The sequence below is a fragment of the Podarcis melisellensis genome (assembly GCF_964234715.1).
Source record: "Podarcis melisellensis genome assembly, chromosome: 13".
In the NCBI taxonomy this organism is placed as follows: domain Eukaryota; kingdom Metazoa; phylum Chordata; class Lepidosauria; order Squamata; family Lacertidae; genus Podarcis; species Podarcis melisellensis.
This window is the reverse complement of record NC_138545.1, coordinates 24,323,885-24,350,499: the sequence shown is the minus strand read 5'-3', so window position 1 is coordinate 24,350,499 and position 26,615 is coordinate 24,323,885. Positions and strand designations below refer to the sequence as shown.

Sequence of the window (26,615 nt, the reverse complement as noted above, 5' to 3'; positions counted from 1 at the left end):
TTGCCTCATAAGATATATTTTGCTTACCTAAGTATTCATCTTCCATACCCTTTTAACAATTAATTTGAGAGTCTACAACCCCAGATTTCTAAATAAAAATTGAGGTGTGTTAAGATGCTTTAAATAAAAATAAATAAATAATAAATAAATTTAAATAAATAAAACAGAGTAGAACACTTGTATGCCAGTTTCCCCCCAAAAGAAATAATTTAAAGCAATATACAATAAATAATACAAAACTAATGGTGATAAAACAATCTAATTCTACATGATTATTCAAATGTTCACCCTCCATAGCACCTACATTTTCACTTACTCTCTGGATTCATTTATGCTCTTGAATGAATGAATGAACGAATGAACTTTATTACGGTCACAGACCAGCATAAGAAAAACATATAATAAAATAGTGGTTAGGATTTAAACAGATAATTGTTAGAGCAAATAAGTACGAAGAAACAAGCATAGGATAAAACATGTGAATAAAATATGAGATTAAACGCTGATAATGGATGAATAAAGACTGATAATTAAAACAGATAAAAGCTAAGAAAAAAACAAATAAAAAACATGCAGTTTAAACAACTGTAAGAAGCAAAACTTAAGGGAAGACAGGTCTTGCAATATGGGCCGTCAGTTTAGGACTGGTTTGTGACACAAACCATCCTTCGGTGAATATCCATCATGGCAGCGCAAAATCTAGCTACTGAGTATGTGACATCTGGGTTTTCATCCTGGAGTAGTAGGGAGATGCTAAGTTGTTCTGTACGTCCTGAGGATTTTTGCAGGATAGGCAGGATAAACCTGGCCCATATGTCTATGTAATACAGTGGTACCTCTGGTTAAGAATGTAATTCGTTCCGGAGGTCCATTCTTAACCTGAAACTGTTCTTAACCTGAGGTACCACTTTAGCTAATGGGGCCTCCTGCTGCTGCCGCACTGCCGCCACTCAATTCCTGTTGTTACTGGGGCCTACTTTGGGAGGTTCGCTATGCTTTCGGGAATTTGGCCTTACCCATCAGCTCTATCCCTGTAGAGTTCCTGAAAACGTGTCTCCCAAATCCTTGACGGGATATAGGATTCTGCCACTAATGGTTCGTTAGGTTGGGAGAGCCTTATGATGTTCCAGAAGAGAGCTGCATTAGGGTTCTGTAGGATGAGGTCTGCAACGTATCCTTCCAGCTCACTCCATTGGGCTCTGATATCAGATTTCTGGCACATTGGGGGCATGTAGGCATTTATAAATAGTAGAGCCTTCTCATTGAGGTGGAGAATAGTAGCCATTGGCAAGTGTCTTGAGGGAGGGGAGGGGTCTTGGTGTAGAGCCAATGTTGGTAGAGATAAAGGTCCCCAACCGCCCTTTTGCTCTGCCAAGCCTCTTCCCTGGTTCAGCTCTGGTTGTAAAGGAATGATACCCATTTAATGATATGTCATCCCTGGCCCAGGTTTCCTGAATCAAGATGATGTAATGTTGTGATAGAAAATCAGTGAAGCAAGTACCCCTGATAGATGCAGCCCATCTGGCTACATTCCAGGTTTGGAGGGTGACCTTATGCTGGCCTGTTGGCTGTCAGTCCCTCTTTCCCTCATGGGATGGTTGGGGGGCTATTAGTTCCTTCTGTGCCTTTGGAAGTATTAGGGAGGCATGTGCTGCAAAGTGGGGATCTTTGACTAGCAAAGAGCCAACTTCCTGAGCAGGGACCTCATTTGTCCTGTTCTGCCAGAGAGGTAGTGGGGGAAACTGGTCCTCCTGTTTAACGGTGAGTATCTGGGCACCAGTTGGATTGTGAGTTTTGGAGGCATTAGGCAAAAGTCCATGTGTAGCCTGGGTACTATTGTGTGGTTTCAACTGTCTGACGGCGACATGGGGTTCCTTGAAGGTTATTAACATGGGAGTGTCAGGGTTGTCAGAGTCCCCCTCTTCATCTCTGTCACTTGGGAAGAGATCAGTCAGATGCACACATGGCCTTCTTCATGATGGGGAGCTGTTGGTCATATTTAAATGTTGTGTTTCCAGTTCCAGTGTCCTTATGTCTAGAGTTGAAATTTCAGACTTTATGCTTACTAATCTCCTCTTCAGCTCTTGTAGTTCTAAACTCAGGGTTTTATTCTCCCCCTTCATGCAACTGGCATTTCTGTTATTTAATTTAGTTTCACTTTTCAACATTGGCTGTGATTCTCTGCCAGAGATAAGCTGTCTCACTGTTTCATCCTTGAAGACCCTTATCAGGGGAAGGGAGTGAGTCTGCCATAAGATATTTTTCATCTGCATAAGTCGGGATGGGAGGGCTGGTTTGCTAAAAGTGATAAGTAAACCTATAGTATTTCATATGCTGGGCAGAAAGTAGAATTTTTCCAGATCTACTTTTTGATAGTGGCAGTTCAGAAGCTGGGATAGGGATTGACCTGTGTTTCGCCCATCTGTGCACATTGAGGTGAATCTCAAGCATTATCTGATTCTTTTGAAGGACTTGGCAAGATCTTGTTACATCCGGGACTCGGGTTGTTGGATCGATGATGCAGCTGTGCCTTGCCATCCTTTTAACCATTTGAGAGTTTGTGGAGGGGGAGCACATGTCCAAATTTTCCTCTATATTAACTAATTTAGTCAGAATTTCATTCAGTCTTTGAAGAACTAAGACCATGGTTTCTGCAGACATTATGCAAATTTCTTGGTAGGGGTGTATGTTAGAAATCTGTTTAATACAAGCTCCTCCACTATTTTGTTCTAAAGAGATGGGTGGGCCAGCATTTGGGTGGGCCAGCATTTGGGATAGGGGGAACCCTTCTTGTTCCTAACCTCTGTGTCGGATTATCTCATTGCCTCCCTGAAAGGGAGGGGGTTCCCATGACATCGTTACTTATTATTTGTTTGGTTTCCAATCTTGGGATGAAGGTGTCGATTTTCAGCTGCTTCTCTGCTTTAGAGGATTTGTGAGTCCCAATTATGCTGTTTGGGCTGTTCCTGCCTCATTTTTCCCTTCTGGCAGCCATTCCAGCAAAGTTAGCAGAGTTCTACCAAGCTGGAGTCGAGTCTTTGCAGCAATGTGTTAGTCCAAAATTTTAGCCAGTAGACAAAACCGCAGGTCAGTCACAGAGGCAGGCTTCATCGGGCGTCCATTGTTGGGGTAAGTCAGGTTGAGCAGTAAAACAATACAACAATAAACTAAAAACAAGGAGAGGCGATAAGGCAGCCTTTAAGATGTTAAAAATGTGAGATTAGAATCAGAAAATGGCTAAAAACTACTTAAAAACTTAACTGCAGGCAGGAGCTCTGACTAGGCTGCTGTCTCAGTTGCCATCTTGGATCTTTTTGCTCACCTAATTATTGATCTTTTATACCTTTTAAATAAATAAATTGAGAGTTTACAACCCCAAATTTCTAAATGAAAATTGAGGCGGCATTAAATGGTTTAAATTAAAAAAAAAAAACAGAATAGAGCACTGACATGCCACTTTCCCCAAAAAGAAATAATTAGAGGCAGTATACAAGACACAATTATGAAAAAAGTGCAAAAAAGCAATACAGCAAGACAAAATAATGGTGATAAAGCAATCTGATTTGGTCCATTGCAACTACATTTCCACTTACTCTCTGCATTCACTTATGCTCTTTATTTATTTATTTCTTCCGTTTGTTCTCTAGGTGAACTTCCTGCTCCTGATTTATTCTTGAACGCAACTTCGGTTCCTGAAGGGGAAATTATTGCAGTACTCTGTACGGCTCCATCAAAGGTCATGGTGACCAGATTTTTTTTCTGTAAAGATGGGGCTCCGGCTCCTATTTCATTCAAGAAAGCAACATTTCAAAATGCTCGATACATCGTAAATGCATTGCCGAAGAATACTGGCCAATATTCCTGTGGTTACCAGCAGAAGGATGCAAAGAACCAAGAGAAGACTTCTGCCCTCAGTGTTGCTCAGGATCTGATTCTCCAGTCAGGTAAGATTGTAGAAATGATCAGACTAGGAACCTGCAAGGGACCTGCAAGAGAATGTTGCATGGTGGGACAGTCCTGTTTAGAGTTCCAGCTAGCCAGCCATGCCATGTTTCAGCACAGTCCATTTCGTTGCCCCCACCACAACAGTTAATCATAGCCACAGAGCATGTTCAGACTTCCCTGGAGCACATTCATATATTTATCTAAATGAAAATAGGTGCTGTTTTGCACCTATGCAACAAATGTTGGAGAATCTGGCCAATAGCATAGAGATGATAGCACTTCTCCAGGGACACTGTTTAATGGCCTATTAAAAAATAGATATTGCTATTAGGCAGCTTATCAAAAATATTTATGATTTATGTGTCTAGCCTCTAGGGATGGGGCTTAGATCAGCCTAAATCCATCCTGTTTCATTCCTTTTGGCACATCATGTTTTTCTAAAGAGTGCATGAAAGGTTACATGTGTTCTTCCATCCAGCTAAGTCATACTTTCAGTAGGCCCAATGAAATGAATGAAATGAATGGTGATTTTTAGTTCAAATGAAACAATTTAGTTCAAATTGTAATGATGCACATTAATATATACATTATATTCCAATGGCACGTAAGCAGCATTACTGAGTAAAAATATTTACTTATTTATTTGTTTATTTGTTTGATTGTTTGTTTTAGTATGCCATTTTAAATCTTAACACAGAAACAAAATAATGCAATTTACTCAAGCACAATCATGAAAAGAAAATATTTTTTATCATTTGAGGTCAGAGATCGTTAATACCCTGAGACCACAATAATAGAATATTTTTGTCACTGTAGAAACTTTGATAGCACTCTTGATGTCAGTGTCAATGTCTGAATTTTTCTCCATTTTTGACAAAGACCAATGATTGCCATCAATCAAGCCAGTTGGCTATACAGTGGTACCTCAGGTTAAGTACTTAATTTATTCCGGAGGTCCGTTCTTAACCTGGAACTGTTCTTAACCTGAAGCATCACTTTAGCTAATGGGCCTCCTGCTGCCGCCATGCTGCTGGAGCACAATTTCTGTTCTCATCCTGAACAAAGCAGGTACTATTTCTGGGTTAGCGGAGTCTGTAACCTGAAGTGTATGTAACCCGAGGTACCACTGTACAGAGGAAAATGGATAAATAGTTTATTTATTCAAAAACATGAGGGAGGAGTAATACCTGATTTAGGCTTGCCATATTTCAAAAAGTAAAATTCCTGACACCGTAGCCTTCCTCCAAAAAACACACGGGGGGTGGAAGATGAGGTCAGGATAACCAAGTCATATTTATTTTCCACCATCCTCCTACTCCTCAGTTGGTACTACTGCATGTGGGGAGTCAGGGGGCACCAGCACCCTTTGGGTCTCCCACGTAATGGGGGACATTTCTTCTGCTCCTCGGGGGGGCAGACCCCCCCCAAAAAAAAACCTGGTTGCCACACGCACAGGAAAATCCAGACATCGCTTAAAATTCAAAAATTCCCCCAGGACGCCTTTTTAGGCATCTGATTTCCTTGCATATCTGGAATTTTCAAGACATATGGCAATCCCAGCCTGATTTAGGTGGGGCCAATTTTGGCTTTGTGAGGGAAACCAAATGAAGACTCTTTTTTGCATGACCAGGCCACAACAGCCCCAGTCCCCAAGGATCATAGGAAAGGAACAAAGACTCTCACAATGTGTTATGGAATTAAAATTAGGCCACAACTTTATTAAACTTCCGAATGTAAGAAGACCTTGGCTTAGGCCTTGGGCGTGTATACCTCCCAGCCCCCCTCCCCCCCAGCACATCAGGGTAAATGTGATATGGGGGGCACTGCAAGATGTATGTGTACACAAGCAGCCCAGCCCATATCCCCGCATGTAGTTCACTGACGACCTTTCAGTGTATAGCCAGTGACACCCATAGGGAAAATAAGTCTAAAGGATTCCACCCAAGGCCATAACCGCTAATTAGTCTTTGATCTAATTCAGGTTGCTCTTCTTTTTTGACAGGGTCAAATCAGAAAATTATATATGGAGTTGTAGGTGTTACCATTCTGGTGTTGGTACTTTTGATCTACCTTTTGGTCAAGAAAGGTGAGTGCTGGTAACCTGAAGCAATGATAATCTACCACGAAAAGGCTTGATTTTTCAAGTAGGAACAACATTTGAACTGAAACTCAGCTTTCCTTCAAAACACACACTTGCAATGCAAGTCTCCAACCAAAAATGTCTTTACTTTCTATGTGTGTGCATATATGTGTGTGTGCACACACATGCACAGGTATGGGAGAAATTGTGCACAAACATGTATATGTTAGCAAAAAGAAAGTACAAAACTGAATTCTGTTAGGGGAAATTGTATCCATTTAGAGGAGTGTGCATTTAGAGGAGTGGCTTCAACTGCCACTCCTCCTTCATGAAACTGCCCCCTCCTTCCAATGTTGTGATAGGGTTGCCATATTACAAAAAGTAAAAACCAAAAACCACTCCTGAAGTTGTCAAGCTTTTCTTTTCTTTTCTTTACAAAAACGCCCCCCCCCCCCACCAAACACCGCCTTTTGGAAATTACATCCAGATGACAATTCCGCCTTTGAAATACCTAATTTGTGACAGTTTCTTTGCCTCTCTTCTTTTTTGTTTTAGTGCCGTGTCGTCAGCTATCTTCAAGGCAGGACAGAGTCACCACTGAGCACATTCCTTTTGATTATGTGTAAGATTTTCATTTCTTCATTCGCTTTATTTGTATGCCGCTTTCCCACAAAAAAATTATGCTCAAAGCAGCATAGAAAGAAAGAAGGCAGGAATTTATTTCAAGCACTCCAAAAACAAGGTCATTGTTAACATAGCAAAAAAATATTTTTTCATGCACTATGTTCTTTGTTCAGCCGTACTGTTGAGAATGTGTGGGGTTTTGCTTCTTATTTTTTACACTTTCTCCTAAGCTGTTTTCCAGCAAGGTCCCTGCATCTCCCACTGCCACTGTTGGACAAATAGCAGAGGGATTTAGATCAGAGACATGGTACAGGGGAAGAAAATACATGAATGAACTAACAAGAGCCTTCTGCTGTTGCCTAAACATTTATACTGAAGCTTCTGCTCTTATCAGATTTAAAGCTTCATGTGACTAAACCAAGTTTTAAAATTCAGATCTCCTGCATTTTGTATCATCCATGGTTGTGTGAAGGAAGGCGGATCTCATCCTTCTCAGAAAAGGCTTTTTGCCTACAGAACCAGTAAAAATGTAGCATCACAAATGCATTTGTCTCTTGTTTTTCTTAGGGAAGAAACTGCAGTCAAGGACAATAGCAGAAACCTGGCCTCTGAAGAAGTTCAGTGTAAGATAATTCTTTTCTCCCTTTGGACTGAGGGTCATGAAAACCACAGTTGCATCACGAATCATGCCACAAGTCTAGCACACAATCAGAGGATCTGCAAAATGTTTAGCAGCTTTATATTTTTTGGTCTGAATAGTTAAGTTTGCAGACTTTGTGACTGTGGGAAAATGCTCTAAAAACGAGTATCTACATGTTTCTGCTGAAAAACTAGGAAGACAGTTATGCTCTTCAGCTAATCACGTGACTGTAAAATGTGTTTGAAATATCTAAAATGAAGGATTAAGAACTTTGAATTCAGGTGTTACTTTTTAGTATTGCTATACAATCCCTTGGAGGTTTCTGTGTGAAAGGCAGAATTTAGTTTTAGGATACAAATATTATGTTCTGGAACATGAAAACCACAAATTTAATTAAGTTTTAAAAAATCCTTTCACTCTCCAAACCTTTTTTTTTTTTTTAGAATAATATTTATTCAGGTTTTAAAGCATTACAAAAAAAAGCAAACACAATACAGAAAAACAAGACATTTCCAAGAAAAAATGCAAAAAATAAAAAAGCAAAAAAGCAAAAACAGATAAAAGGGGAAATACATACAATCAAAACAGAAGAAAAGGAAAAAACAAGTTAAACCTTTACATAATTTTCTTTCTATGACTTATTTCCTTGACCTCCTCACACCTCCCCTCTTTGTTTTCTAGTTCAAATAGATATTTCAGCAAATCCTTCATCTTTATTTTTATCCTAATAATTTATCTTAATATACTGTAATTCTCCATTCTCTCTTTCACCAATTAACCATCCACTTTTACTTTATTTAATCTTATTTCTCATTAAAACTGATATATTTAAACCTATTCTCTTAAGAATAGCGGGTGGCACTGTGGGTAAAAGCCTCAGCGCCTAGGGCTTGCCAATCGAAAGGTCGGCGGTTCGAATCCCCGCGGCGGGGTGCACTCCCGCTGCTCGGTCCCAGCGCCTGCCAACCTAGCAGTTCGAAAGCACCCCTGGGTGCAAGTAGATAAATAGGGACCGCTTACTGGCGGGAAGGTAAACGGCGTTCCGTGTGCTGCACTGCCTCGCCAGGTGCAGCTTGTCACGCTGGCCACGTGACACGGAAGTGTCTGCGGACAGCGCTGGCCCTCGGCCTCTTGAGTGAGATGGGCGCACCAACCCCAGAGTCTGTCAAGACTGGCCCGTACGGGCAGGGGTACCTTTACCTTTACCTATTCTCTTAAGACATTTCCCCTAGGGTCATAAAAATTCCATTCCACGATTCTCCATCTCTCATTAAAAGCAATTTTTTTAAAAAAAAAAAAACCAAAAACCTCAATATATACACTTTAAATTCCCAATTTTCTTTCACCGTCTCCCCTCCCCGGTCTCGGCCCCTACCAACAGTTCCATCACTCTCCAAACCTAATGGAAGGTACAGTGGTTTTATTTTGTTATGCAGCTGCATTCCAATGACCTCAGATGCAAACCCTTGTGTCTCCAGGAGAAACTAGATTTTTCTGCAGTTATTTCTAACTCAGTGAAGCTTCTGGTTCATGCTTACCTACAAAAATTGTAATACATTATTTGGTAGAATAGGCTTATAAATAGAAGTTGTGGGCTGTGGGAGAGAATGCTCTCACTGTGGTTCCTAACCCACATGACGCATTCAACAAACAGTGACGCCCACATAGCCATTTCGGAAGGCTTCTCTCAATGTAGCTTTACCAGAACCGCTGAATTTGAATGTGTTACTCATTTCTAGAGAGCTATTTTTGAAGGCCTATAGTATACAACTGTTTCTGTTGCCCTCCCTGACCTCTTAGTCAGATGCATTCTCAGGATAGCACAACCACCCAGACACTGATGGATTATAACTCTCATCAGACCCAGCCAACATGCCTTTCCACTCCTGACCCTTGCTGTTGAATGAAGAACTCAAACTTTCTGTTTCTGCCAAACCCATTAACGCATAGACCTGGGTGATACCCAGGCAAACAAGAGTAAAGGTACAGCAGATGAATTGTATGGCCACGTGTGGGCTGAGACATTGATCCAAGAAGCTACACACACCCTGCCTCTTCCTTTTGAAGAGTAGGACAGAAACAAGTCTTGACATAGCAAACGAGAGGTATTTCTGCTCTGGAAAAGCAAACTGAGAAAGCAAATTGGCACTTTGGTGAGTGAATGGGGCATGTGAGGTATGTTTATGTCAGTGCTGACTGATTCTCAGACACCTTTTCCTGGAGAAGCTCAATACTAGCAGGACTGACAGGAGGTGTCAGTGATGGCAATGGTCCTTGAGGAGCTGCGTGGGCATTGTTGTATTTGAAGCAAATGATAGCTTCAAGAAAGAGCCTGGTGATCAGGGATGAACCACTCCTAAAAGGCTGATACATGTTACATTTGTACACAATACACATAAGTACACATACTTATACACATCCTTGAAGTTGTACTGTGTGACTAGACTAACTGTGAATTTGTCTTCAGATGCCACACTTACGGGACTCCATCAAACAGTGGTGAGTAAAATGTCTCAGCCAAATCTGGGGTGATCTGTCTTGGTGCACTAGACCATATTCAATTCTGACTTTGACTAGTTTATAAAGTATACCAGACAGCCTCCTACCCCTGAACCCAGGGCTGTTCAGGGGTAGGAGGCTGTCCAGTACACTTGCCCCAGGACTCGGAGGGCTAAGCTGGCTGGGGGGGGGCGCCAGGGGCCTGCGGGACTTACACTGTTGTGCCAAGAACTTTATTCTAACAAAACTTCCTCCATGAGCCTCAGACAAGCTCTGCATTGGCCTGATATTACCCAAGGAAGTGGACTATTGTAGCCTCCCCACTCATACCCCCTCTGGGTCCACTTATGTACCAAGAACCCTGGAATACTGTGTAAAACTACAAATATATTCCAAATAGATGAACAGTTTTTTCTTGCCATAACAACAATTGACCCCAAATTACTTCTGCCAAAAAGCCAATATCAGTAGGTAACTATTTTTTTTCCAATTTCCAAGCGATCACCACCCCGAAATACAGAAACAACAACCTATGCATCTGTTACTCCATTGTACATGCAACCTGCCTGTGAGACCTCCAACATTTCACATGCCGATGCTGCATCCTCACAATGCATGACAATTTATGGGAATTGATAATATGGAAGAAGTTTGAAAGTGCTAGAACTGAAGGAATTTGGAAGCTTTACAGCCCCCAGAAGATCTGAGAAGACTTTCATCCAATTTTCTGTTTATTATTTTATTTACTCTTTCCTGCCTCTAACCATGCAAGGATCCTTTATTTGTTTTCCTACTGTTATATGCACTTACCGGTAACCTTCAAATTCTACCATATCCTCATGGTTGTGTCTGATTGCAATTTCATTGATAATGTCAAATGTTAAATGATGTAACCACAGGTTGATGGAATGACAAAAGTGATGTTCATTCTGTTGTGTTAATTATGGTACACTTGTTTGTTCAACACAGTAGAAATACCTGGGAATTCTGCATGCTGACATCCTAGGCCTATAAATATGGGTATCATAGAAAGCATAGAAATCATGGCAAATGTAATTTGCCTATTGGTTTGTTAGATACGAAGATGAAGTAATCAATCTCTCCTTCACACATGGGAATGTTGGAGATTATCCTATATTCTAAATTAGCAGTGCGGTCAAAGCCCAGGATCTGTCCAGATAAGAGAGTTTAGACAGCCTTCTCAGCAGTTGCGCCTGCCCTGTGCAACACCCTCCAATCAGATGTCAAGGAAATAAACAACTATCTGACTTTTAGAAGACATTTGAAGGTAGCCCTGTATAGGGAAATTTTAAATGTTTGATGTCGTGTTGTGTTTTAATTTGTTGGAAGCCACCCAGAGTGACTGGGGTAACTCAGTCTGATGGGTAGCATATAAAGTTGTTGTTAGATTTTCCCAGGGCTGAGCCAGGGCAATGCTGATTAAGTTCCCTGTGCTGGCTGAGCTGGATATATTCCCACTGGTGAAACATAAGCCAGTGTAAGTCTAAAAAGGGGGTGGTAGGTACATGATGGGGAAGGAGAGGCATACACTTATTCCAAATGCAATCTAGCGTGATCATGTGACTCAGGGCCTAATTCACAAAACTTGGGCCCACAATCAACTGCCAGTTCAGGAATAGGGTTGACTTATGCTTGCCAGTTTGGGCATGACTCAGTCTCACTGAACATAGTGGAATTTCCTCCAGCATGAATATGAATGAAACTGGGCTTTCTATCTATACTTCATGTGCACCTGTAGAGACCTGAACACCACACAACAATAGGAATTGACTCATAACACAGTATGAGTTCAGAGTTGAGGAACAAGCGATTTTTCTGGGGGAACTCCAGGGTATGCAGTACCAGCACCTCCCCCCCCTTCAAATGTTGAAAGTGTGGCACTTACTGTAATAACTTCTCTCATGGAGGTTCTCCGCCTTCTCCTGTCCAGTGCAGATTCCCCTTTCTATTTAATCCATGATGGATTTGATAATGTATAATTGAAATCCTGCTGCCAATTTTTTTTTATTTGACAAACAACATTAAAATTACATAACATCCCACATCACACCCTAATATATTACTGAACACAACTATACACAACTATACATTATCTTCATCACCAATCACTAATTTTATCAATAAATAATTTACAGAACAGAAAGAAGAAAAGAAGAAAAATTAAAAAATTAAGAGAAAATAAAATTGACTTCCGATTAAACCCATTGTACTGTCACTTATTTTGGTTATTTTACACACAGCATCATACTATTATTTTGTCTTCCTAATTCTTATCCAAAGTATTTGATTATTTGTCACCTTCGTCTTACAAGAATCAATCAAGGTCTGCCAGGAGATTTTTATTGTTACAACAATTTTTCAAGTAATCTTTAAATATTTTCCATTCATTGTGTATTTTCCATGTCAGATATCCTCTGACTCTCCCTGTCATCACGGCCAACTGTAAATATTCTATCATTTGGACCCGCCATACAGTTACTGTAGGAATCTTTTCACTTTTCCATTTCATTGCCACCAGAATCTTGGCTGCGGTTGTTATGTACATGAAGTGTGGTCTACCATTACTTTTTATTTCTGATGATATTATCCCTAAACGGAAGGCCTCTGGTTTTTTTGAGAATGAGAACCTGAGTAGTTTTTTTAATTCATTATAAATGTAATCCCAAAATTCTCTAATTACCGTGCATTCCCACCACATATGCATATAAGAACCTGTACCTTTTTTACACCTCCAGTAAAGTTCTGATCTCTTTTTATACATTTTAGCCAATTTTGCATTTTCATGATGTTTTCTCTGAGATTATAGCACGCCGTAAACTTAATATCTTTCTTCCATAGTTTCTCCAACTGGTCCGTGTAAATATTGTAGCCAAGGTCCTGGGCCCTCCTTACTATTACCCCTTTCACTTCTTCCTCTTTTATCTCCCACTGGAGAAGAATATTGTACATCCTTGATTATATTAATTCTTTTTCAAATTTAAATGTTGCATTCTTGAATACTTTCTTTCTAACCATACTTAATCTCTCATTTATTTGAAAATATTGTAAGCAGTCCATCAGATATATCCTTATTTCTTTAAAAAATGAGTTTATTATTGTTTTCTTCTAACAGCATTCTATATGTGGCCCATTCTGCTTTGATGTTTTTCTTTTTTACAGTCAGGGCTTCTGTCGGTGAGGTCCACCATATTTTATAAAGTGATTTTCTTACTATATGGTTCAAAAACCCCTTGTGAGCCTTCACCTTCTCATACACCAAATACGCGTGCCAGCCAAAGCGATTATTGAAACCCTTCATTATTATTATCTGTATTTTTTAGAGTAATCCAGTCCTGAATCCAAACTAACCCAGCAGCCACATGATATAATTCAAAATCAGGAAGGGTGAACCCTCCTCTCTCCCTCTGCTGCCAAAATTTCTTGATAAAACCATCTTTTTGTGTGAAGATCCTGAAATCCTGATAGTTCCTGAGAGTGACGTGTGAAGGTGTTGGCACCTTGAAACTTTGTGTAACCCAAGTTATTTGTAAACATCACAATATTCATCAGGGCTAACATTACCCACACTTTAACTTTTGGTTGTTGTTTGTGGCACAAGTTTCTCTCTTTGCTCTTAAATGTTCCAAAAGGTGCCAGTTGCATTTCCTGGCTTGGAACTGACTGTTGAAGCTGCAAGAGGTAGTCCTTTGTTGATTGTTTTTGGATAACAAAACCATTCTGAGCTCAGAAAAAATGCACCTCTGTTACTCCCCCTTTCCTTTCAGGTGTGTGTTTGTGTTTTAGAGAGCAAAGGTCAGGAACTGAAAACCACAAAACAAATTGAAAGTGCCAGCAGTGTCAAAGCCACCCTTTCTTGGAAAAGGAGCGGTTGTGGGAAATCAGGTTTGTTTCTGTCCTGGTGGATTAAAAGTGAAAGCCTCTTTTCTTATAAGGCACACAATTCCAGGAAATAGGCTCTTGTGGAGACAGGCTGAATAAATTCCTCTCTTGATATGTGAGCAACAGTTTTCTATCTAAGCCAAGAGTTTGTGGGCATAAAGGGACAGAATAAGACCACCTGTCCTTTTTCATTGATGCTATCTAAATTTCTGTTTTAGCACTTTGACCTCAAATTGAGGAAACTGCTGTGCAAATGACTTATTAGTGGTTTGTGTGTGTGTGTCTGAGTGTGTGTGTGTGAGAGAGAGAGAGGGGGGGGGACGCACATAGAGTGAGAGATGGTGGGAACAAATTGTTAATTCGCTTTTATTGTATTTTTACTGCTGGGGAGGCAGATTACCTGCCTCAGGTGCCAGATGTATAAGCAATGAAACAATGAATGCCAAGTGAAGCACTCTTAATGGGCAATTCAACTTCATTTTCATGTGGATACCTATTTGGGCATCTAGAAGGCTTTATTAACTAAAAAGCATTCTTGAGGACTTCCCTGGCAGAACAGCTAATTGGACTTACCATTTCTTTGGACTTATCCCACTACTGCATCAAACCTCGAGACAGAAATATCATGCTGTGGGAGCCTATGGTAACAACACAGCTAGAATGCAAATACAAATAGTTTTAATGTGTTTTAAGTGAGGTCTAGTACATGTCATGTTTCCCCTGCCTTTGCACTTATTCCACAAAACTGGCAGGTGGGAGGACGTTTCCTTTTTTTGTGATCAATTGGAGAGAATTTTGCCTCCTGGGTTTTCCTTAAACTGCAAATGGGCTTGAACAGGGATGGAGAAGATGTGGCTCTCTGAATGTTGTTGTACTACAACTCCCATCTTCCCCAACCATTCACCATGCTGGCTCAAGCTGATGGAAGCCATCAATATCTGGAAGGCCACAGATTCCCCTTCCCTGGGCAAGCTGCTTAATATCTTGAATCTGAAAGATTGGCTGGTAGGGGTGGGCTTTCTTTGGTAGCCACCTTCCTTTTGAAGGTGGTTTGGGCACAGCCTGTCCTTATTCTCCATCCAAGGACCACCTACACCTAAATGTAAGAACTCCTTATGAAGAGTTTGTATGAATTCTTAGACTTTAAGAAGATCAAGGCTGGATCTAGACACATCAAAAAACATTTCAGGAAAACTCTCACAATGCAAAATCACATTGCTGAAGCACCATCCAGTGTCACAGTGTTATAACACATTTAGAACGCTGTATTTTGACTAATGTAGCTGAGTCCCAAGTCAGGTCTACTTAGTATCTCCTCTCCTGCTTCTGATCTGAAATCAGAAACGAGAAACTTTTGGCCATCCAGACATTATCAAATACCAACTGCAACCAGACCTTGCAGGCATGGCCATGGTCAGCACTTATTGTAATTGTAGTCAGCAAAAACTGGAGGCCCACAGCTTAGCTAACCCTGTCTTAAAATTGTTCTGGAGTCACAACAGCACTGCAGCCTAGCTTTTCGTTTAAGTGGTCTGATCATCCCAGTCTCATTGCTGAATGCTTAGCGAGGGAGTTTTTCACCTACATATCAGCGCACAACTCATGCAATTCCCCTTCCCTTTCGCTGCTTCCCTTTCAGTGTATGATAAATCATTAACCGGAAAAATCTACAGCAAGAACAACAGCATATCGCTTTTCATGCACTGGAAGCCGAATCATGAATATTATTCCACTTTTAGGCGGTAAGATTTTTTTTATATTTCTACAAAAAAAACCACTGCAAAATTACCCACAGAAAACCTCAAATATTGTGGGGATAAGGGATGAAGGAAAATTGGAGAACTATAATCAAAAGGAGACTAAAGTTTAACTCACCGGGGAATAAGTCTCATTCAATTCAATATGGCTTTCTTCTGAATGGAAATGTACAGGATTACAGCCTTAATAACTTGGTGACAGAATAGAACTCCTCTTGAATTCCACGCTCATTCCCTTTCCATGTGGGTTTTGCCTTTACATTTTTTAAGTATCCAAAGTGATGTTCAAATGCTTCTTTGCTTTCATAGCTGTTCTCACCAACTCCAGGAACAGTGCCATTCACTTGCTGCCATTCCTGATTATGAGTTATTTGGCAACTGGTAAGTATTCTGAGTGGTGTTTTTTTGTTTTTTTTAAAGTAATTGCCTTGGCCAGTTCCCTGCTCTGTTTTTACTAGAAATGTCAGCTTTAATCAATTTAACTGGCAGTCACCAACTAAAGATTTAATTGGAGGGACTTTTATTTTTATTGGTAAAGAATATATTAAAGATGACCCTTCAATTTAACAATGAACCTAAAAGTGATACAAAGCTCCTTCGGTGTCTCAAGAAGACAGCTAATTTGAGTTTCTGGTCATAATCCAGTGAATAATTAATGGGTTGGAATTATAGAACTGTAAAGGACCTTGATGATCATCTAGTGCAAACCCCTGATGATCAATAAACCTGTTTTGCGTTCAGTCTTGTTCACCTTTTCCTGTCTATACAGTTTTGAGCATGCATAGAAGTGATTGCCCTTTCCAGTAACTGCTGTTTCAATATCCTTCAGACTGAGCTTATAATTCTGTCCCCAAGCAAGCCTACCTTTTAAGGGTGTGGAAAGCCACAGTTACCAGAAAATTTGATCATTTCTGAGCACACTCAAAACAATTCTTCTTTTAAGTGGGAATGACTAGAGAATGTTTTCTACATTTTTTGAAATATAGTGGTCCCTCGGGTTAAGTACTTAATTCATTCTGGAGGTCCGTTCTTAACCTGAAACTGTTCTTAACCTGAAGCACCACTTTAGCTAATGGGGCCTCCTGCTGCTGCTGCGCCGCCGGAGCACGATTTCTGTTGTCGTCCTGAAGCAAAGTTCTTAAACTGAAGCACTATTTCTGGGTTAGCAGAGTCTGTAACCTGAAGCGTATGTAACCTGAAGCGTATGTAACCCGAGGTACCACTGTAGAGTGTGTTTGAAATTGACAAGCGTTACCTGAGAGCCCAATGTTTTTTCCTGCTATGCAGCTCACATAGTGGATAACATCATGTACTGAATATTAGAACTTTTTGATCTTTTCAAACCCTGTGAGCACTATTAATTCTACCCTAAAACATAGGATTCACTTGTGATTTTCTACAATATGTTTGCTTCTCCAATTTATTTAAAAAAAAACTAAGTGGTGGTAGGATTGGGTTGGCATGCAAGTTTCAAGACCACCAGTTGAATATCATTGCTTTATGTAACCCAGATTACAGAAATAAATACAAATTTTGCCCAAATATTTCTTGATATTTATGCTTCACACTGAACTATCTTCCTATCTCTTTAGGTAACAGTACAAGCCCTTTGATTGTTCTTGACCAATATGAGGGCAGTGGGATCAGACTTGTCTGCAAATCTGAGAATGTGAGATCTCCTGAGCTTCTGCAGCTGTCATGGATGGATGGCAAAGGACAGGAACTTTCTGCTACTCCAACCACTCTGGGCAAATGCAGCATTGAAAATTCTGTTCTTCTAGAATGGGGTTCTGGGAGTGCTGTCTCCTGCAGAATCACCAATAAATCTTCAAATACACCAATAGGATCAACTTCCCTTGTAATTGCAGGTGAATGAGAAACAGTGCTGTATAGAAACTGTTGATGAATGTGTAGAATGAACACAATGTTAACAATGAATATTCACAATGCTCCCTAACAACAGTATGAACCTTTGGGGGAACATTATTAAGTGAAATAAGTTGCCTATGCATATTGAGGATTAGGAGCAAAGAAATCCAGTCTTCTGAGTAGGATTTACTTTAATGTTGCTTTCCTACATGGTCCTTAGGACTAGGAAAAATTAATCCTATGAAGATTTGAAATATAACAAGAAACATGGATTGCTGCTCAAGTCGCATTATGGTTCCACATTCGGCTGAACTAAATAATTCTGTCAATGGATGCAGAATTTGCTAGATGTCTTTTCTGCTATCTGTAGATATTTATATTTATTTATTGTTGTTATTTTGAAACTTGGTTTAATCTGTGCTTATTGTTTCCTATGGACAAATTAAAAAGAAAAAAAGAAAAAGCAGAGAAGATCTTCTAATTGGTGACTTTGTTCTATTCACAGATATCTTTTTCCCTTCCACCTCCCTCTGTATGGTTGGCTTCTTCATCATTGCAGTACTTATCATCAATGTCATAATTTTCACCTATTTGAAACTAAACCGTAAGTTTTCCCATTGTTCCCAAACATGAACATGAAGACACACACACACACAGAGAGAGAGAGAGAGAGAGAGAGAGAGAGAGAGAGAGAGAGAGAGAGAGAGATTAAATGGGTATGGGATATCTTTATCATCATGATTCTGGATCTGGAGAGCAAGAAAGAGATGGATTGGATGTGCATTAGGGTATATAAATAACCACAAGTAGAACAAGAAAATTCAGAATATGAAGTTAATCTATAACTAGGTTTATGCCCACTTCCCTACTTTCTATAGGGGCTGGTTCACATGTCAGGTGTATAACGGAAATTTTACTATTATTGTTGTAGTAGTTATTATTACAATTGTATCCCATCTCTATTCCAAGAAGTTTATAATGGCATACATGAATGAATCTTTATTTGTGTCAACCATCGGCCATAACAATAAAACAACAATACGATATACAAAGAATAAAAGTAAAAAAGTCAATTATATAAAATACATTTTAGGGTTTTGAATCAATAGTCAAATAGTGGATCCTATTCTAATTGCCCCGGCTAAAAACCTTGCAAGCTTTGCTGTCACCTGCTCATCTTGATCAGGTGCCAAGAGAAAGGGCACTGTGGCAGTGGCTGGGCAACCCGGAATGGACAATAAAAGAGGGGTGATAACCTAATTCCTTAGGTCTTTATAAATAGTGCAGGCCAGAAGGGCATGTGCCAATGATTATGGATATGCCGTCGCATACATAAATTAAAGAGAACATGACTGATCCAAGGCCACCCAGTGAGCTTCATGGCTGAGTCAGGATTTGAACTCTTGTCTCTGGGGGCCTAATCTGATACCACCATACCCAGGGCCACTGTGCCCATGAGGCAATGTAAGATGGCCACCTCAAGCAGCAGGAGCCACAGCAGTGGTGGAGCTGGCCTCTAATGAAGGTATCGCCCACTGCTGCCGCCGCATTGCTAGCAGCCTGGTGGTGGTGCTGGAGGAAAAGCGAGCAAAGACTTTGAGTGAAAAGGCAAACAGGAAGGAAGCGTTTGGGCTTTGCAGCTGTGCAGCAGCAGCAGCCTGGAGACTTTGGAGAGGGCAGCCCTCCAGCCCCCTCTCCCCATAACCCACTTCATCACAGCACTTCAGACCTAAACTCAGGCAGGCCACCATAATGCTGGTGTACTTGCAGGTGATGGCAGTGGGCGGCCACAACACTGAGATGTGGTATGGTACATTTTGCCTCAGGCAAATCCTCTTGGCCCAGACCATTCCATACTGGCTCTATCATAGAAGTGTGCACCTAAAACCTCAAGAATGGCATGTAAGGTAAAAAAAAAAAGGTAAAGGACCCCTGGATGCCCTGGATGGTTAAGTCCAGTCAAAGGCAACTATGGGGTTGCGGCCCTTATCTCATTTTTCAGGCTGAGGGAGCCAGTCTTTGTCCACAGGCAGATTTCCAGGTCATGTGGCCAGGATGACTAAACCACTTCTGGTGCAATGGAACACCGGGATGGAAACCAGAGCACACAGAAATACCTTTTACCTCCCCGCTACAGTGGTACCTATTTATCTACTTGCATTGGCATGCTTTTGAACTGCTAGGTTGGCAGGAGCTGGGACAGAGCAACGGCAGCTTACCCTGTTGTGGGGATTCAAATAGCCAACCTTCTGATCAGCAAGCCCAAGAGGCTCAGTGGTTTAGACCATCACATCATAGAGCCAGGGTTGTCTATGGTCTCCTGTTAAGCATGCACCTGCTCAGAACCGAACATTTATTGTTACATAATGCTGAGAGTGGTTTTCCCCATAAACAAAGAACATTCATATAAAAATATAAAGTATATTAAAAATCTTGTTCTTTATTTTATTTTAGATGATCGTTGGAAGATTGCTTTTTCAGGTAATCACTGTATTACTTTATGGAATGATTTATGGGATTGCATTAACAGGGGGAATAAGGGGCTGAGCAAAGTCTGCTGGGTGGGGCAGAGTGAAGCCATTCAAGTCCTAACTAGGGCTGAAAGTTTATACATTGTTTGTTTTAAGGTTTGAAGTAATAATAGTTTTATCATTTATTAACCCCATCCCCCCAAAAAGCTGGCTGGGTTTCCATACATTACATAACAGAGCATGGATATTAGTGTTTTTATTGCACACCCACCCAATAATTAATTAATAATTAATTATTAATTAATTATTATTAATAATAATAATAATCCATTCTGCGATATGGATTTTAAATGTTTCATAAGTTGATCATCATTTTAAGATTTTGTAAGTCAAACATTTTGTAAAGTGCACTGAACAAATCTTAATAATACTAATATATCCCTCCCCATGTGCAGAAAATGAAAAGTTAGCATTAGAGGAAGGTAAGCATGGATTTTCTACTCGTCCTTATTAAAATTGCACATGAATTACCCTGAATATGTTTACTTCCATGACTAGCACCATTGGGCATCCCCTGGCACTGGAATCCCATGGCATTTCTTCTGCTCTTCCTCACTTGCCTGTCCCCTCTGAGCAAATGGTCTGGGACAAGAGTGCGGGGCTGGAGCTACACCCTCCGCTTGACTTGCCCTCTGCATCTGGGGCCAGCACTGTTTATGGCATAATCCGTTGGCTAGTTTCCAACAGTGAGCTTTAGCATATTGTGCAGGGGAAGACTATAAGAGTACAGGCCAGTAGATAATATCTATGAGCTGAAAGAGAAATGTTTACCTCCCGTTCATAATGAAGCGCACACACTTCCTGTATATGTGTCTTGGATATCTATCTAGTATCAGTTGCTGGTTTTCTGGAATATAAAGCCCAAACCAGAACTGGAAGATGAGATACTGCCAGTGGGTCAGATCTTTAATTCCCCACTCCCCGAAGGCCAACTTTTGGAGTTGGATGTTACCACTGCTGCCCAACAGAATCCCCTTCTCCTTCGATATATGGCATGATCCGATAAATGCTAGTGGCTTTAAAGGGCTTGCTGATTTGAATGTGAAACTTACATCTGAAATATGGCTTTAAAATCTGATTAAGGATATGCTTTTAGTTTATAGCCTTGAAAGGCCCACTAAAAACATAATGAAATTCAGAGTACAGCTCTCTTCCAAATCACAGTGCATTCATGTGCGTTCCCCCTCATTATCCACAGAATACAATAATATTTCTCTTCTCTCCTTCTCTCTTTAAGAAAAAGCAAAGCTTCAAAGGGAACTAGGTAAGAGTCCCATTCAGTTTCTGCCTGTCATAATGGTACAATACATTGGGGTCATTCATTGTAGATTTCACACAGATATCATTCTGTGTTTATGTTCCCAGACACAGTTAGAAATGAAGTTTGCACAACTGCTATGGAGATCCACATGCCACACTTAAAATTTCACTGTCAATACATTATCATCACCATCATCATTATTAAATTTGTTTATATCCTGCCTCTTTCCCTGACAGGGACTCGTGGCAGCTTACAGATAAAACAGAAACATCAACTTGTACATTTCACTTGTTACATATTTTTAACAATTTAATAATACTTTGCTCACCCTGTGACTAACTCTATAACTCTTTTATTATTCAGAGAAAGTAAAAGAAGAAACAGGAAAAGGTAATTCCATAGCACTAGAAGGGATGTCAACTAGTGGAATTCTTAATAATAATACCTGTAATAATAATAATTTATCTGTACCTCATCCATCTGACAGGGTTGCTGCAGCTACTCTTCCTTTTACAGCCTTATTCTCTCTCCAGCTGCAGCTGCCATAACTTGAACCTGGCAGCTAGGCAGATGAAGGCCAATGACATTTAATCATAAAATAGAGATTGTATTGAATGGTCTAGTAGACACTAAATATGAAGAGGAAATTCATTGCTGCACCTTCTAGCCAAGGAAATACAGTGGTACCTCTGGATGCGAACGGGATCCGTTCCGGAGCCCCGTTCACATCCTGAGCAGAATGCAACCTACGTCTGCACGTGCGCAGGTCGCGATTCACCGCTTCTACGCATGATGTCATTTTGAGCATCTGCACATGCGCAAGTGGCAAAACCCAGAAGTAACCCATTCTGTTTCTTCTGGGTCCCCGCGGAACACAACCTGAAAATGCTCAACCTGAAGCTACTCTAACCCGAGGTATGACTGTACTACTTTAGAAGTTGGTGTATTTATAATAATTTTTAAACTGCTTAATATTTTAAAAATCTCTAAGGTCCTAGTCCTCAGAATGTAGTGCAAAATGTTTTGATATCCGCAAATCAAATCTGATCTAAAAACAGTATATATAATTAGATAATGATACCTGCCTTAAATTTTAGGATGGATGGATGGATAGATAGTTCTGATTGTTTCTGGGTACTGTATAGAAAAACTTACTAAAAAAAACTAAGCTAATCTTAAACATTCTAAAAGGCAAATTGAAAAGCCCTACCTTGCTTGTATTCATAAAATATTGATCCTTTTCATTTTGTTCATTTGCAGAATACAGGGAAGTGCAAGAAAAATTCGGTAAGGATGATTTTCAGTAATATTCAGTAACATGTGACTGAGTGGATGGACAGTGCAACACTCACATATGTTTTTTGTTCACCCAGAGGCTGTTTTCACACATGAGGTTTAAATTGTCTTTGTTTCCTATTCCCCCCTCCCCACTGCACTTACAAGCCATGGAATGCACCTGCCAGGGCAAACAACTAGTAGTGTCACTAACAAGAAAAGTGGCTATCTTGTTGAGGTACTTTTTGCCCTCAGATAGGCCCTGGAAAAAAGATTATTTTCTCTGCCACGTGAATCTATCCAGGAAGGATATAGCTTGCTGCTTGACTAAGAGGTTATAAGGCATTCCAGAGTCAGGATGCAAAAGCCACCCTCAAAGTGTGCTCCCCTTTAATTTGCACTTTAGGTCTTTTTATTTATTGAAGTTATGCACTGATCTGAGGTCTATAGCTATACTTTAACTTATAAACTACATTTAAGACCTAAACTCAGGCTACATTCAGTTTCAACTGAAGAAGAATTGAGCAAAAACCTTGCACTTCTTTATTTCTCCATGCTTAGTTTTAAAGCCATTTCACCTGATTGGTTGAAACACTCACATTATCTATGTTTTGTTAGAAGACATTTGTGAAACAGTTGCTGATTGAATATTATCTTCATTTACAGCAAAGGCTGAGCATGAACTAGGTAAGTTGGATCAAAACATGTTTTGATTCTTACATTCTTTAAATGTAAACTGTTGCACCATTGCAAATCTCACGCTTACCTATTGTTTTACATTGCAGAGTTCAGGAGGGCATTGTCCTGTGCAGGTATGATCATTTGTGAATATAGAACACCTTTAGCAGTTGTCAGTCTATATTCTCAAGGCCAAATGAGATAGTATAGTATATTAAAGGCTTCCTTGCATTTAGTGTGCCCATTTTTAAAAATGCAAATAGTGGTCTTGGGAAGTGATAATGATCAGTATCTCAGAAGACTAATAAATTATTGCAGGAGGGTGGGGAGTTTAACTCTCTTCCTTTGACCGACTACATTCCTGACAAAAATCTCACCCCCAAAGCTGCTATCTGCATATTCGTTGCTGTGAATGTTGGCACCAACGAGACCCATCTTCCCAATGCAAGCAGCATCAATGGAGGAGCAATTTTCATCTGGACCACAGCAAAATCAAAAAGGGTTAAACTTCCCTTATTCATCTGCTGTGATTCTGATAACTATAAACTCCCCACAACAATTGCAATCTGCACTTTAGAAATATGCATATTGACTATGGATGTATAGTGAAAGTCATAACTATTTTGGTCTTCACTCCAATCTAGAACTACATAAGAATCCCTTTATACAGTGCTTTTTTTCTTTAAAAATGTTTAGGGGTACTCTCATTTTTACACAAGAAAATCACAATTTAATAGTTCAAATTGGGAAAAATAAATATAGTGAATGGACAAAAGTACAAAGATTCACAAAATGTTTAGGGGTATGCATACCCCTGTGTCCCCCCAGAAAAAGCACTTTCTTTATATATATAATTTTTATTAAATTTTCTGTTTTACAATTTAGAATACTCATTTATACATCCGTAAAATATCAATGACTTCCCTACTTCTCTTTCCATGGTTCATTTCACATATCATAAATCCCTGCATATTTTACATAAACTAAACCATTCAGTATTCCATTATTACATCCATCAAAACTTATTTACACTGTTGAATCTATCTTACTGTTGCCAACATTTTCAAGTGTACACTAGAACTACATGAGAATTCCATTTACATCAGTTGAGGGGGCAATTGATGTGCCAAGTTAGAAAGTCCTTGTATTTAGGGACACTCCAGATGTCCTTTTCCCATATAGCAAATAGCTAGATTAGAGCATTGATTTCAAAAGCTGGTGTTGGGTTCAACATTATCAGTTTTAAAGTATGTTTCTGTCTATATTACACTGAAGTCAACAGCCATAATCCTTGGTTGAAATTAATTTTAAAAAATGTTCAGCGCAGAACAGTTCAAAGTAAAAGCATTTTTGATGTTAGAAATATTTTTTCCTCACAATCTTCATTCCAGTCTAGAAGTCATAAACACAGTGCTTTTTTTTCTATTAAAAATATGTTTAGGGGTACTCTCATTTTCCTACTCATATTGAAATACTGCCCCTCAATGAGGCCAAACTTAGATTCACAAAATGTTTAGGGGTATGCGTACCCCTGTGTACCCCCAGAAAAAGCACTGCATAAATACAAGATGGAGAGTGCATTAAATTAGACTCCATATGGTGGTAATAGCCAATGATGTGGTGGAATGTAATTGGACAGTGGTTTATGAGGTGGGTCAGAGATAGTTCACCATACCACTGCAAGGGGTCACAAGAAATAACCTCACACAAAAAAGATCCTGTGTTTAATATGGATAGTAACAATCTTCTTTTTATAAATGGCATCATTGTTTCTTCTTGCTATCTAGTCGATGTCACTCTGGATCCAAAATGCATACATGCCAAACTCATCATCAAAGAGAAGAATAAAGTCAAATATAACCATTCCCCCTTCGAACAACCGAAAGATCCCAAAGGACCTCTGATTGCAGTGGCAAATGAGGGGTATAGTAAGGGGGAGATGTACTGGGAGGTGGAGGTTGGACACAAAGGTGAGTGGGAGCTGGGAGTACTTCCTATAACTGCAAGGAAAAGGCTGGAAGAGAATCTGGAAATGCCACTGGAGGAGGGATATATTAGTATACGATGGTTCCAGGGTAAGTTTCATTGCACTGGAGGAAATAGCCTAACTGATGGCCAGAATGAAGAATGTGAAGTTGTAGGTGTTTTTCTGGACATGAATGAGAACATGCTGTCATTTTATAATGTCCAGAAGATGTGCCCTATTCGGTCAATCCCTTATGAATTCTCTGAGAAAATGTATCCATTCTTCAATCCTGGGAGTGATGATAGGTTCTTGGAAGTCCGATCAGTTAGCATCCCTAAATGTTTAATAATCCTGTGAAAGAAAGTACTTCCCATGTTTTCTACATGTCACAGAGCCTTGTGTAACGACTGGTTTACACCTGCTCCTTTGATTTTGATTTTTTTTACACCTAATGACTCGCAGTTAATGTAAATGCTCCATTAGGAAGCCTAACTTTTGAAGTGAGGTGTTCTGCCTGTGTTGCAAGTCATCACTGTTAGATATTGCTTCCGTCAGATGATAATCATATATTATTGAACCAGCCTAAAGTGATTGATGGTGGGAGTGTTATCCTGGAAACAGAAACCAAAGGGCATGTATTTGTTGCGGGTGTTACTAGATCTGGATCAGAAGAAGACAGGTTCATTCTAGAAGCAGAAAAAAATGAGACAACCTTCATGCTCTTTCAGCTACAGAAAGAATCACAGACATTTGGACTAGCTTTTTTTGTATTGATTTTGACCCTGGAGAGCACATGCCATAAGTTACTAATGTGTCTTGTCTCTTCAGATATGCAACAGGTTTGGGTTTTTTCCAGATTGTTGGATTTTGTTTTGTTTTGCAGAATATGCAAAACATCCCACAGCCTCAAAAACACATGATACTATAAACATTTCTGAAATGCCAAATTTCATGGATAAAACTGATCCTTTTCATTTAAAAAAATACATAATATGCACTAGCAAGCACTGAACCAAGCCTTGGTGCTATATTGAGAAAATGATAGATTGGTCAGCAATTCTGTACATATCAGTAACTGGAGAAGTAGTATGAAATCTATTGTTGATAGTAATCATTAAAATAAAATATTTTGTATATTGTGTGTGTGTATATATATATATATAGAAAAATAAATAAATTTGAAAGAAGATTTATGAAATATGAAATTACTCTGTTATATCACAGACTGCAATCCTCAGTCCCATGGTCTTCAACTGTAAACAGCAGAGAAGGACTACTTGTTTCAGTTATGTCACTACCTTTTTCAACACAATATATGTACTAATATATTGGTTATATCTTTGTACCTTTTTCATCAGGTGCTGGAATTTTTATATGGTCAGTTACATAAATATGGTCAGTTACAAAAATGAGACAATTGTCAGTGGGTTTAGAATCTGGAATTTATAAACTGCAGGCATATGGTGTAACGTCTGGGATGGGCAACAATATTCCTCCTTGAAGAAGCTATTTGATAGTTTATTCTGATCACAACATTTTTATTTAGATTAGTAATCCTATTACTGGAAATTAAAGAACAATGACTAGGGA

At 39.6% G+C, this 26,615-nt stretch overlaps 2 protein-coding genes across 6 annotated transcripts in view; both read left to right on the top strand.

The window, feature by feature from the left end:
- The window catches only part of LOC309354659 (uncharacterized protein), a 47,923-nt gene extending 35,954 nt beyond the window's left edge, over positions 1-11,969 (top strand). For 3 of the 5 annotated variants that reach the window (XM_081884924.1, XM_081884923.1, XM_081884927.1), the window contains 6 exons: positions 3,648-3,944; positions 5,948-6,031; positions 6,581-6,647; positions 7,217-7,272; positions 9,757-9,788; positions 10,287-11,969. In XM_081884924.1, coding sequence (XP_081741050.1) covers positions 3,648-3,944; positions 5,948-6,031; positions 6,581-6,647; positions 7,217-7,272; positions 9,757-9,788; positions 10,287-10,424 — 674 coding nt within the window. In that variant the 3' untranslated portion in view covers positions 10,425-11,969. The remainder of the gene's footprint in view (positions 1-3,647; positions 3,945-5,947; positions 6,032-6,580; positions 6,648-7,216; positions 7,273-9,756; positions 9,789-10,286) is intronic. The other 2 variants (XM_081884926.1, XM_081884925.1) reach the window with 1 other exon arrangement.
- A 1,078-nt stretch (positions 11,970-13,047) lies between these two features.
- Positions 13,048-26,159, top strand: LOC309354661 (butyrophilin subfamily 3 member A3-like). The gene is given in 13 exon segments (XM_081884929.1): positions 13,048-13,691; positions 15,328-15,430; positions 15,755-15,826; positions 17,038-17,313; positions 17,820-17,918; positions 19,769-19,795; positions 20,241-20,267; positions 21,083-21,109; positions 21,470-21,496; positions 22,367-22,393; positions 23,048-23,068; positions 23,071-23,193; positions 24,847-26,159. Coding segments are annotated over 12 exon segments (1,287 nt in total). The 5' UTR covers positions 13,048-13,691; positions 15,328-15,405; the 3' UTR covers positions 25,383-26,159.
- The last annotated feature ends 456 nt before the right edge of the window (positions 26,160-26,615 follow it).